Source organism: Protopterus annectens, chromosome 8.part0 (assembly GCF_019279795.1).
Source record: "Protopterus annectens isolate FY-2018-M chromosome 8.part0, PAN1.0, whole genome shotgun sequence".
NCBI lineage: Eukaryota > Metazoa > Chordata > Ceratodontiformes > Protopteridae > Protopterus > Protopterus annectens.
The window spans coordinates 1,751,232,898-1,751,246,745 of NC_056741.1; the positions used below are offsets into that span (position 1 = coordinate 1,751,232,898).

At 36.9% G+C, this 13,848-nt stretch overlaps 1 protein-coding gene across 1 annotated transcript in view; it reads left to right on the forward strand.

Moving 5' to 3' along the window:
* The window catches only part of LOC122808556 (N-lysine methyltransferase setd6-like), a 171,882-nt gene that overhangs the window by 94,597 nt on the left and 63,437 nt on the right, over positions 1 to 13,848 (forward strand). The window contains exons 4-5 of the mRNA XM_044079511.1: positions 7,715 to 7,856; positions 9,326 to 9,520. Of these exons, the coding sequence (XP_043935446.1) occupies positions 7,715 to 7,856; positions 9,326 to 9,520 (337 nt within the window). The remainder of the gene's footprint in view (positions 1 to 7,714; positions 7,857 to 9,325; positions 9,521 to 13,848) is intronic.

Sequence of the window (13,848 nt, forward strand, 5' to 3'; positions counted from 1 at the left end):
GGGTTTTGTGTGTCATCGCCCCAAAGATTACCTTGGTAACCATTTTGCACAATAGGTCTAAAATGACCCAAGGCCCTTTTAAAGTTAACTTCATCTAAAATATGTATAAGGAATGCTTCCAGGTACCCCCTTTTGAGAAACATGTCTTTCAAATTTGCACATTCCAATATGTAATCACTATCTGCAGAGACCATTCTGGCTGCCCTTACTATTTGTCCCTGTACAACAGCTTTCTTTTGATAGTATGGGTGGCAGCTTGTAAAATGTAAAAAGGCATTTGAGTAGGTGGGCTTTCTATAAATTGTTGTCTTGTACCTGTTATTACTTTTATCTTTTGTTATCTGAATGTCTAAAAAATTAATAGAATCCATTTCAGCCTGGTACACGAATTCTAAAAAGTCAGTAAACTCAGTTATTTTTGTAATAAATTGATCCACCATAACTGTCTGTCCCTTCCACACAAAAAACATGTCGTCTTGGTACCTTGTGTGCCATGCAACATTGTCCTTGTAGATATTATTACTGAAAAGGAATTGCCTTTCTCAAAATGCCATTACACAATTGGAAAAACTGCCCCCACAGGGTGACCTCATGGCCACCCCTGTTTTCTGCAGGTAAAGGTCTCCATCAAACTACATAAAATTGTTTGATAGCACTAATTCTATTAACATTTCGATCACATAAATATCCAACTTGATAGCTCCTTTTAAGATGTAAAAACTCCCTAACCCATTGTATTCCTAGCATTTGTGGGATTACAGTGTAGAGGTCCTTTATATCCACAGTAAATTAGATAAAATCATTATTATATTCTAATTTATTAATGCCTTCTAAAAATCCCCATGAATCAGTACAAATTTGTGTTTCAATTCTTAGAAAAGGCTTTAGTTTACTATCGATATATTTTGCACATGCATATGTAATTGACCCCCTCCCATCTACTATGGGCCTAAAAGGTGGGTCATTTAAATTTTTATGTATCTTGAGGGACCCAAATAAAATTGGTATAACTGGTGCCGGCATGGTCAGGTATTATTAGATATCAATAGTAATACTTGTTTCTAAGAATAAGTCATTCAAAATGTTATGAATTTTCTTATATGCGCCATTAAGTTCATTTAGACTGACATGTTCATAGGTTTCACTTCTTAAATAATCAAGAATTTTGTTGGTGTACGTAACTTGATTCATAAACACCAACCCTCCTCCCTTGTCTGGTTTCATGACCCTGATATGGCACATTTTTAACAACTGCAAGAAATCTAATTCTTCTTGTGTTATATTTCCTTGCTTTTTATGTTTATACAATGCTGTATTATTTTGCTGTCAAAAGTTGCCCTTAAATCCATTTCACATACTCGTTCAAAAAAGGCAAGAGTCTCATGGAAGGGTGGGCTAAATAAACTTGAAATCCTAAAACTACTATTAAGTGAAGAATTAGGCCCCATCAAACATATCAGATTCAATTTCCTTACAAACAATTTAAGGTCCACAATAGTCTTTGCAAGATCAACTTTCCTATCAGGGACAAAATTTACCCCTTGGCAAAAGTATCCACAATGTTTGCATCAATGTCCAAAACAGTATAATTAAATATTTTAAAGTCTTGCAAAGAACTCACATATTTTTTCAAATTTTGTTCTTCCCTTGTCATCTTTTGTGATGGTTCTGGCATCTCTGTTGCGTTCCCTCGCTCTTGTTGTTGCTCCTCCACTGGCCTCGTTGGTTCTGTTGGCGTCCCCGAAAATCCTGGTTATTGACATTGTTTCCATCATTGCTCTGGCCATTACCTTGCGCACTTGCACGTTGCTGGTTACCATCTCTAATTCTTTCACTTCAGCGTAAAGTTGGCGTTTGTGGTTGATTATTCAAATCACCTTGTAGGATGTCTGGCTCCTCCCCATTAGCTCCATTGTCCAATACGTGTAGTCGTTCCTCCTCGGTCAAGCCACTGATAGTTTTATTCACATCAGGGGTTGGGGGGTAAGCCATTCCTTTGGAGTGTTCATTAATGTCACAAAGGATTTTTTTCTCTTTTTTGTCTCAATTGCCTTATTTATACTGGAATCAATACTTGTATAAATGCAAGCATAGTCATACTTAATAACATCCAAAGTCAATATTAGTAATGATGTTATGCTCTAGGAATTCAAGTTCAGTTTTTAGTGCATCTATTTGGACTGTATATTGTTTTATTAGAAGCTCCAAAAACTCGAAGCCATGGCGATCAAAAAGCTGAATAAGGTCACAGTGGGCAGGAGATTTATTTATGGGCCAACGGGATAACGCCATTGGTACAACCCTTTAGGGACAATACGCTTGATAATGCATTCATGGAAGTATGATACTTCCAATTGCAGTTTACGACATCTAAACAGTGTAGTATCAAATTCTGAAAGTTGTGCTAATATAAGCAACACCCCAGAGCTGCTAGCTTTTCCATTAGAATTTGTTGTAGCTGAAAAAAATGAGGTAGTTTTTAAATATTCTCCCATGGAAGGCACTGTATTAGGGACATTGTTGTTCCGTTGTTCATTTGGACCAGGAATTAAACCATTATGCACATTGGACAGCACAGTACCTGACTCCGTAGATGATGTGTGTTATTCCCAGATAGAGAACTGCTCGGGCCAGGGTTTAAGGACCCACTGGAAATGTCTGCATACGTTAGAATAAGTCCACTTGTCCCCAGGTTCTCAGATGTTCTAGTGGAAATTTGAGATCTTCCATAATTCCTTTCCTCCATATTCTTGGATAGTACGTCCACTCGATTGAGCAATTGCTGCACCAAAATGGTAAGGTTCACCACAGCATTCGCTTCAGAGGTACCATTGATTGGAGTAGTGTCATGTTGAGAAAACAAAGGTTGTGAAGAACTTGCAGCCTCACTAGCCATCACAAACAACTAAATACTATTCAAGCTACTAACTTGATAAAAAAACAACAAAAAAGCGAGCTGGCTGCTTTTACTTCACACAAAACTGTTTATTGTAAGCGCTTTTGTCTAGGCACATGCCCCAACTTCATCAGACAACTCAACAACATAGAAAACTTCATTTTATACTCACATTCAAATTCAATTAAACAATTAAATCATTAATTAAACAATTAGTTAAAACTACTTCATTAGTTAAAACTACTTCATATTTTAAAGTGCCCATGCTTCCAAACGTTCAACTCAATAAAAACATTAAAAGCTATATAAGCAGTGCTTTTAGCTTCAATATGCATTTTATAGAAGCATATTCATTCAAACCAGGGGGTGTATGTGCTGATGTGCAAATTTGCCACATAAGTTTGCATTCCTCTAGTCTTAATTCCCATGGTCCCCCTCTTAAATTAGGCTCAACTTTTTGTATAACTGTAAAAGTAAACTTATGTGTTGGATTTTCAGCTATATAGCCAGGGCATTTGTCAAAATTCCCTTTTGAATGCTATATTGATGCTCGTAAATCCTCTGCTTCAGCTTTCTTTCCGTTTTGCCTATGTAAAATGATGGGCAAAAATTCACATAATGCCACATAAACCACTCCCTGGGAATCGCAAGTATGTTTACCTCTTATTACATATTGCCTATTTCTAATGGTATACTGGTTTCCTAATTTTTTGAACTTGCACTGCTGACAATGTCCACATTTACCCATACTATTTCTAGATGTATGCTGAAGAAGAGGATTTACGAGCATCAATATAGCATTCAAAAGGGAATACATCTAGAAATATGCTTCTATAAAATGCATATTGAAGCTAAAAGCACTTAACAGATAAAATGCAGGTTCCACATTTTTTATATACATAATTTTTAAACATATTTAGTGTTATTAATTTATCAATTTTATATTAAGGTTATTATATTGGTATAGGCTATGCCCATACATAAACTGATTTTTAACTGATTTTTTACTGATACAGTTAGGTACTTATTTATTTATGTCACTTATGAATTAATACATTATTTATGTATAGGATGATAGAGTCCGCTCGAGGTGCCTATGAGTTTTTGAGATTGAGTATAAGCACAACTATAATTTTGTAGTGTTTAAGATGTTATAACTATATATTTTTGTTGAATAGTATTGTTTTATCTGTTATGGTGTTTTAATAATGTGTTAAAACATTTTTCTTTCACTGCTTCTATAGCTTTTAATGTTTTTATTGAGTTGAACGTTTGGAAGCATGGGCACTTTAAAATATGAAGTAGTTTTAACTAATTGTTTAATTAATGATTTAATTGTTTAATTGAATTTGCATGTGAGTATAAAATGAAGTTTTCTATGTTGTTGAGTTGTCTGATGAAGGTGGGGCATGTGCCTCGACAAAAGCGCTTACAGTAAATAGTTTTGTGTGAAGTAAAAGCAGCCAGCTCGCTTTTATGTTGTTTTTTATCAAGTTAGTAGTGTAAATAGTCTAAAGTATTTGATAGAGTAAGATGGGATTTTGAGTAGGCAATAGAAGCATTTAATTTCTTGATACAATAATAAGGTTAAGTAGAAGGATGTATGAGGGATCAAAGGCAAGAATCAGTGAGTTTCTGTCTGATAAATTGTGTCCAAATGGAGGAACCAGGCAGGTTGTCCTCTTTCCCCTTTATTATTTACTTTCTGTTTAGAACCATTGGCAAAGAAAATCAGGGACTCAGAAATTCAAGGATATAATTAATTGGTGTGGTGTTCAAGAAAAGTTGGCTTTGTTTGCAGATGAATACTATTTTGTACCTGATGGAGACAGATACGGGTTTCAAAGACTTATAGCTATAAACTATGCAATTATGGTTTCACTTTATAATCTCGAAATACTGAAATATCGAATTTCAGTATTTCGAGACCATAAAGTCGAATTTTTAAAATAGCGAAACTTCATAACCACGAATCCAGAAATATCGAAGTCATGGTTATGGTGTTCCAGTACGTGACGTGGGATGTACTTTGTACCTGATGTAGGATTTGATGCGTGGATTTGGCTGGAGATTAAGGTAAGTGAATATTTTTAAGGGTTTTGGGTAGGTATTTGAGTGTATGTGAGTATGTTTGCAAGTTTTAGGTGTGGGTTAGGGTAGGTAGGTATGAGTGTTTGTGTTGAAAGTGGTGGTGGTTTTATATATGCGATGTGTGTGTGAGGGAACTCTAGAGTGTGTAGTGGTGAGTTTACTGTCTTTCTGTTTGGTGCAACCTTGGAGTTAGTATATGTGAGTAGCGGGGGTGGGGGAGCACAGACGCCCACATGGGGGTACAGCGGGGCTTGCCCCCCTGCTTATTTGTAGGGTAGATTTGTTTAATTGTGGTTTTGTTTGCGTGTGTTTTGATTGCTTGTTGTAGTATGGGAAGGATAGTGTATGTGTCATGTGGTGTATGGTGTGTTTACGTTCGCGATTTTGAATTTCGCGCCTTTGGGGTTTCAGTATTTTGAAAATTCAGCTTTATAGTCTCAAGATACTGTAATTCGATATTTCAGTATTTCAAGATTATAAAGAGAAACCACAATTAAGTATGAATTGGTTCAGCAATACCCATATTTGTGAAGACAGCACAAATTAAATATTTAGCAGTATGGATTAAAAAGGATTCAGTTATGGCAGCTAATTATATGTGGGGAGAGACTAAACAAATGGTAATCCAAAACTGAGAAATAGAAGCTCTCATCTATAGATATGGATAGTGGGATACAAGCAGTAAAAATGTTTTAGTCACTTTAGTTTTATACACAGGGCATATTTTGCATCAACCATAGGAGAAGTTGTAGGTAGTAATTAATAAAGAGTTGAAGGGTGTTATGTGGGTGGGAGAAGAGGGCAAGAGTCAAGTGGGGTAAGTTGATCTTCCAGTAGAACAAAGGAGGTTTAGAATTACCTCATTTGAAGGAATAATTTAGAGCTATGCTGTTAAGGTTCTTCTTCACAACACAAGCAAAAGGCTGAAATTCAAAGTGGAAACTGATGAAGCAGGAGGATAATTCAAAAAATTAGGAAAGCATGGGATTTTGGATGTAGATCCGCAAGGAGAATAACAGTCTTACAGAATATTATATTCGGAAAGAAGCAGAAAGTACACCAAGAGCTAAGTCAACATGGAAATGGATAAAGGAAATTCTGCTGATAGGGATGACTGCAGTTAGGGGTACAGAGAATAGGCAAGAGGAAACTGGAGGTAGATGGCAAAGGAACCAAGATATTGAGAACAAATAATAAGAGAAGGAAAGCTAATAGAATGGGAAGAGGCCAACAAAACATTTGGACTGCAGGCTGGTGATTACCTTCCCTAGTAGGGATTCATATCCGAGTATAGACAGAGGAAGGGACAGGGGAATCCTAAATGAAAGATGGGCACCACTTGAGTTCTTGAATTTAGAACAAAAGTTGCTGTTTAAAATAGGGACGATTAGTAGGTCATGTAAAATATTGCACAATGACGAATAGTAATCAATTTGAAGAGGTCAGAAAAGATTGGAAAGAGATTAGCTATGCAGTTCACAAAGAAACAATGGGAGGACATATGTATGACTCACAAAATGTGCAACAAAATTTAGTGTTTGCATGGATACTTTTATACTCCAAGCAGACTCCAAAGAAATTTTCCTCCGTTACATGGCAAATGTTGGAGGTGTGATAGGGAAGAAAGAGGTAACTGGAGGTATATGTGTTCTGGGAGTGTAATGAGTGTAACTATGGAAATTATTTTTTTGAGCTGGGATGCAGGATCTGAATTACTTAAGACGTATTAAGGCCTTGTTGAGTTTAATTCTGGTGGCTGCCAAAAAAACAATTACTAGAAAATGGAAATCAAAACCTAAACCGATGATACTTGAAGTAGTGAATATTATAACAGAGTTAAAAGAACAGGAAGTGAAAACTTCAGAAAAGGATAGAAGTTGCATAGAAAAATGAAAATTTTGCTGGCTCAAGATTGTGAGCTACACATTTTGTTAGTCACCAGTATGAATTAGACTTGGAATTACAAGTTTGTTGTTTTGCAGCCTGAATTTATCTGTTACTACATCAGCGTGATATAGAAATGCACATACCACTCAACCTCTGAACGTTAGAAATCATTATACTGGCATTTAAAACTCCTAGCAGATGATCCAAAAGAGGAGCACTTTTATTTTCTGGATTAAAATGTGTTCCGGTATTAAACCCCAAGTACTTAGTGATAACTAATCAGCATACATAAAGATTTGTTATTTAATGTATGCACCCTTAAATAGGCTTGGCTTCATTAAAAATGTCAAACTGTAGAAAGAATGAGACTAAATCTGAGAGCAAATCATGGCACTATGGCTAAATAATAGCAGTTAAGAGGTTTAGAATGTAATTATTTAAAATGTTTGGGCCCCACTTTGGTATGGATAACCAGTTGCACTGTACTTAAGTTTTTACAGTCCATGCTAAGAATTGTCTGAGCTTAAGAAGTGAGATTACTCGTATACTAGTGCATAGTGTATCTGTGGGTGTTACTAGCATAACGTGTGTGCAGACATTCTGAGATAAAGTGCCAGTTTTGTTTATTGGTTTACTGATGTGTTGGCCTGTGTCCCCAGCCAGTTGAAATTGTTTTCTAATTTTTTAGTTTCATTTTGTGTTTGGTATTGCTTAAATCAGCCCGTGTTTCATATGTTGAGAGCAAGTCCACAGATGAGTATATACCTTCCTGCTGTAGTCTGGTATTTGATGAGAGGTTGTTATTGAATAATCCTTACCATTTTTTTCTTGTCTATGTAGAGAAGGAGATTTTGGACAGCCAGTCTGGCTGGGTACCCCTCCTCCTGTCCCTGCTGTATGAGGTCACAAACAGCGAGTCCCACTGGAAGCCGTACTTCTCTCTCTGGCCAGATTTTTGTTTTCTTAACCACCCCATGTTCTGGTAAGGAAAGATAATGGTCTAATAACTTTATTTATTGTCCTTTTTGTTGTCTACAGTGCTTACAGTTCATTCTGTAACCTGGTGCTGTTTTCCTACATCCACTCCTATCGCTGTATATCCACTGTATATCTTAATTTACCCTCGGGATTTGGACCATTGACCATCATATGGTTAAGCAGTTGTAAGACATCTGTGATACGTTACAGGGGTTGGAGAGGACATAAGTCAGTGGTCACATTGTACTTGGGAGTGATGCAGACATTTTTCTACCTGTGTGTAAGATGGGCTCTGCACTGACCTATCATATATTTCTCTGACACCTAAAGAGGTATGCTTTAATACTTGGGCCTTTTGAGCATCTATCTGGGTCCCTGCTCCTGCAATACCTGCCAGAACTGTACATTTAAGAAGGAAAAACACTGCTGGATGCTTAATCCTTCTGTTTCATTGTCATGTGTCCAGTGCAGAACCTGAAGTATAGGACTTCTAAATAAAACTCAGACTGCTGCAACAGTGGACAAGCCTCATGTTTTGTTATCCTGTAATGTTACATTTTGTAACCTAACAAAATATGTCATAAATTTTAGAACCCAGCTGTTCTGTGTGGAGTGACATTGAAATTCATTTTAATTCCTGGGGTGCTGTGTACACATTTTAGGAATAGCTTGAACTGTGGCAAAACTGGAAAGTGTAAGTTCCAAGCAAGTTTTAAATAAGTAATTCTTCTGCAATCTATTTGGTTGAGACCAGCTGGCTAAATGAGAAATTCACTACAGCTTTTAAGGTTAGTAGTAGTTTTCATCTGCTTTGTGTCATCAAAACATAGTTATTTGCTCCTGGTTCCCTAAATGTGCTTAAAACAACAAAGCTTTTAATGTGGAGGCAAAGCTCCTGTGCGCCAAGTCACGTGACTAAGAGTTAAAATAGAAGTCGTCTGTAGTTTCAATGCTATTCACTGAATCAGGCAGAAATAATAAAGTTTTACTGAACCTGTTGTGGAAGTCAAAGCTCACCACAGCTTGTATTATTGCCTACATTTACCAACTGGGTTGCAGTACCTTGGTGTATTTTGTTAAGCACTGAGCAAATTGCATGTTCAGTCTTTCATTAGTCAGCAAATGGCAGTCACAGAATAATAATCATAACAGTAATGACTAGGTTAATATTACTGATAGTGTTATATCATTTTTAAAGGGGAGATTTTTTTCAGGTTTGACCTGGTTAACAGCTCTGAGATGTGAGTTTTATTACCATTAGAAAATGAAACTTTGTGAGTCAGTGTTAATGTGTGTGTATATATGTATGTATATATATATATATATATATATATATATATATATATATATATATATATAAATATATAAGGCAGTTGTTTTTCAACTTTTTCATAATGTAAAATTCACCACTTCAGAGAAAGCAGATACAATGATGAGCTTCATTAAGGTCCTGATTTTGTTGTTCCTGAACAGGTCTGAAGGTGAAAGACAAAGGCTTCTCTCAGGCACTAGTATTTTGGAAGCAGTCCATAAGGATATTGTCAATATCCAGCATGAGTACAATACCATTGTTCTGCCATTCATGAAGTCCCATCCAGAGTTTTTTGATCCCCAGAAACATACGCTGGAACTCTACCAGAAGCTGGTGGCATTTGTCATGGCCTACAGGTGAGTAGTCGTATAAAAAAAGAAGGTGACCATTTATTACTGCATGGACCATGCTTCTTAAATGTTAGATCATATACTGTGGCCTCACTGGTTAGAACATTTGCCTGTCACTTTTGAAGGTGAGTGATCCATAGCTAGTGCATAGCCTTTTAGGTCTTGTTTACAGCTTTGACTTAACTGTGCACATGTAGTTTATGCTGCATGTATCATACTGGAATAAGGTAGTCGTTTAGTAAGAACTAATCCAGAGGATCAGACAGTGGCAGTGATGGCCCTTTTTTTTTTTTTTTTTTTTTTTTTTTGAGAGGTGGTCCAAGTAGGAGTCATTTAGTTGCAGACTACTGCTGTACTACCATCCCAGGAAAGTCTTTGGCAAAAATTAACTGGTGTAAACTGATTGAATATTTTAAATGAGACTGTCAGCTGAACAACAGTATGGATTCCTACAGCAGAAGTCTTTCTAATGTGGCAAGGAACAAAGCAATTCATTTCTGTGATGGGCTAACTACAATGATTAACTGGAGTACCCTGGTGCATGAAATACATGTAGGTTGAAGTAAGGTCTTTGACTCTTTACCTTACGAGTCGTTGGAGGGAAGGCAATATTGGTGATGAAACACTGTGATTTGGACAGAGGATTAGGTAATCAATTTAATACAAATATTGATGCTTAGGAGGAACTGTGAAATAATCAGTGATGTACCAAAGGGTTTGACATTTTGTCCAGGCCTGAGCAATGATCTTGTATTGTCATAGGCTAGCTGCAGCAATTCGCGTGTTAGAGAGACTCGCAGCCTCCTTGTACTGTCGTGTTTGTTATGTTCCTCATATTACACTGAGACAGTGGGATAATACAAGTCTGCTTGTGGGTAACAGTAGTATTGAAGCACTGATGAGAAACAGGAGAGGGCACCACATACTGTGAGTTGGTGTGGTGGTTACATTGATTAGGATGGCACCAACTGTGGATCAACATAAAAAATATATAAAGCTGTGAGGAAAAGTGAGGACTGTTTATCTTAGGCTTACACCTAAGGAAGAAGAAAATCTGGGAGTTATAAGCTCTTCCTAGGCTTAATAATCGTAATTATTATGTGCACAAGCAAAACAGCACAGTGTTAAGTACGTTACTAGGTGGTGTGAAATTTTACACACTCACACACGTGCGTGTGTGTGTGTGAGTAATAATACCGAAAAGTCCCAATGGAATCCTTCAGTCAAACGAAAAGGCAAATGAGCAAAAAACACTGCAGGATTCAACACCCGGAGAAATAAAGAGTCTCTTCCGTTAATCCATAAACAAACTTCTTTATTCAAAAACACGTGTGTGTGTGTGGGTGTATGTATACATATATATATATATCTATATAGATATACATACAGTGGATATAAAAAGTTTACACACCCCTGTTAAAATGACAGGTTTTTCTGATATAAAAATATGAGACTACAATAAATCATCTCAAAACTTTTTCCACCTTTAATGTGACCTATAACCTGTACAATTCAATTGAAAAACAAACAAATCTGTTAGGGGAAAAAAAATATATAAAAAATAAAAAACGTGCAATACACTGTTTGCATAAGTGTGCACACCCTTAAACTAATGCTTTGCTGTGTGTGCCACCTTTAAACTAATACTTTGTTGAAGTACTTTTCGATTTAATTACAGTATTCAGTCTTCTTGGGTACACACCTGCCATCAAGTAAAGAGGCTCTGATTAACCCCAAATAAAGTTCAGCTGTCCTAGTAGGATTTTCTTGACATTTACGTAGTTGCCTGCTGCAGCAAATGCCATGGTTCACAGAGAACTTACAAAGCATCAAAGGGATTTCATTGTTGAAAGGTATCAGTCAGGAGAAGGGTACAAAAAAAAATTTCCACCGCATTGAATGTACCATGGAACACAGTGAAGATAGTCATCAAAAAGTGGAGAAAATATGGGACAACAGTGACGTTGCAAAGAACTTGGGCGTCCCTCCAAATTGATGAAAAGACAAGACAAAAACTGGTCAGGGAGGCTGCCAAGAGACCTACAAGCAACACTGAAGGAGATGCAGGAATTTCTGGCAAGTACTGGTTGTGTACTGCATGTGACAACAGTCTCCCATATTCTCCATATGTCTCGACTATGGGTAGGGTTGCAAGATGGAAGCCTTTTATTACAGAGAAAAACATCCAGGCTTGGCTAAAATTTGCAAAACAGTACATCGTGTCCCAAATGCATGTGGGAAAATGTGTTCTGGTCTGATGAGACCAAGGTTAAACTTTTTGGCCAGACTTCCAAAAGGTGTGTTTGGCGCAAAAACAACACTTTGCATCACCAAAAGAAAACCATCCCCACGGTGAAGCATGGTGGTGGCGATATCATGCTTTGTGGTTGCTTTTTTTCAGCTGGGGCTTTAGTCAAGTAGAGGAAATTATGAACAGTTCCAAATACCAATCACTTTTGGCCCAAAACCTTCAGATGTCTGCTAGAAAGCTGAAGTTGAAGAGGAATTTCACTTTTTAACATGACAGTGACCCCAAGCTTACATCCAATTCAACCAAACAATGGCTTCACCAGAAGAAAATTAAAATGTTGGACTGGTCCAGCCAGAGCCCAGACCTAAATCCAGTGGAAAGTCTGTGGGGTGACCTGAAGAGGGGCTGTGCACACGAGATGCCCTCGCAATCTGACAGATTTGGACACTTTTGCAAGGAAGAATGGACAAATATTGCCAAGTCAAGATGTGCCATGCTGATAGACACCTACCTAAGAAGACTGAATGCTGTAATTAAATCAAAAGGTGCGTCAACAAAGTATTAGTTTAAGGGTGTTGCACACACAACAAAGCATTAGTTTAAGGGTGTGCAGACTTATGCAAACAGCATATTGTAAGTTTTTCATTCTTTATATTTTTTCCCCCCAACAGATTTGTTTGTTTTTCAATTGAATTGTACAGGTTATATATCACATTAAAGGTAGGAAAAGTTTTGAAATTACTTATTGTGGTCCCATTTTTTTATATCACAAAAACCTGGCATTTTAACAGGGGTGTGTAAACTTTTTATATCGTGTGTGTGTGTGTATGTATGTATGTATATGTATATATATATATATATATGTATGTATATATATATATATATATATATATATATGTATATGTATATATATATATATATATATATATATATATATATATATATATATATGTGTGTGTGTGTGTGTGTGTGTGTGTGTGTGTGTGTGTGTGTGTATTTCCGAGGCTTGTAACAGTGTTCTTTGGAACACCGTATTTATTATCTAATACTAAGTACTCTGTATTTATATGGAAGCTGCTGTAGCAGAACTGACTGTTTCAGTCAAACAGTTGATGGCATTGCTGAATAGCAAGAACGTCTTCCGCAACCCACAAGTGATGCTAACCAACTCGCAAGTCGAACTGTTTACATTACATTCACCGCTAGCCCTCAAAGCGGTGAACAACTCTACAGGCAACGCCGATACCAACAATGATGGAGGCAATCGACAAAATGGAAGAGACATCAAACAATGGCTTCGCCTACCCAAAGTGGACTTCTCGGCCCCGAATGAGGAGGGAAGGACTACTTTAACTTTAAAGAAACAGTTGGATCGGTTCGAGGGCGTGTGTCGGAAATATAGAGGCCTGCAACTCGACGGTGCGTTTTTAACAAAATCCATAGCACTGAAACAAGTACCAAAAGGACTCTGATTATGGAAGTTACCTAATGGGATAGATGAGGGCACACAAGCACTTGTGGACTTGTATGACAAAACGGGGTTACAGACAAAAACGGGGTTATAAACAATGGACATTATTATCAAAAGCAATCCAAGTAAGTTGTTGGCACTTGAAAAAGAAGTCTCTTTAAATGAAAGTATTGTAAATGATTTACTGTTTTTTCAATACGTTAAAAGTTATCAAACTGTTTTGACAAATTTGGAAAAACATGTAGACAAAAGTGTTAAAATTAAGGTTAAAAAATTATCTAGAGATATGTATGATTATAAAATTAATATGGCCTTACCCCCGGTAAGAAAAAGTGGGGCAAAAGGGCTAGATATACTGAACGTACAAGTGTTCATGTGAATGATGAACACAATGAAAGTGTATTTGGGGATGATGATGTTGATTTAGAACATGATTTTATAGATCGATCTCCACAGTTAAGGAGGTCAGAACATTTACAGAAGGGAAGGGTCGGAATGAAACCAGCATTATGCTGGGCGACAGCAGGAACAACCACAACAGTGGAGGAACAAATACCAAAAGAAGGGACAGTGGTCCAACAACAATTACAAAAAGAGACAAAAAAAAAAATT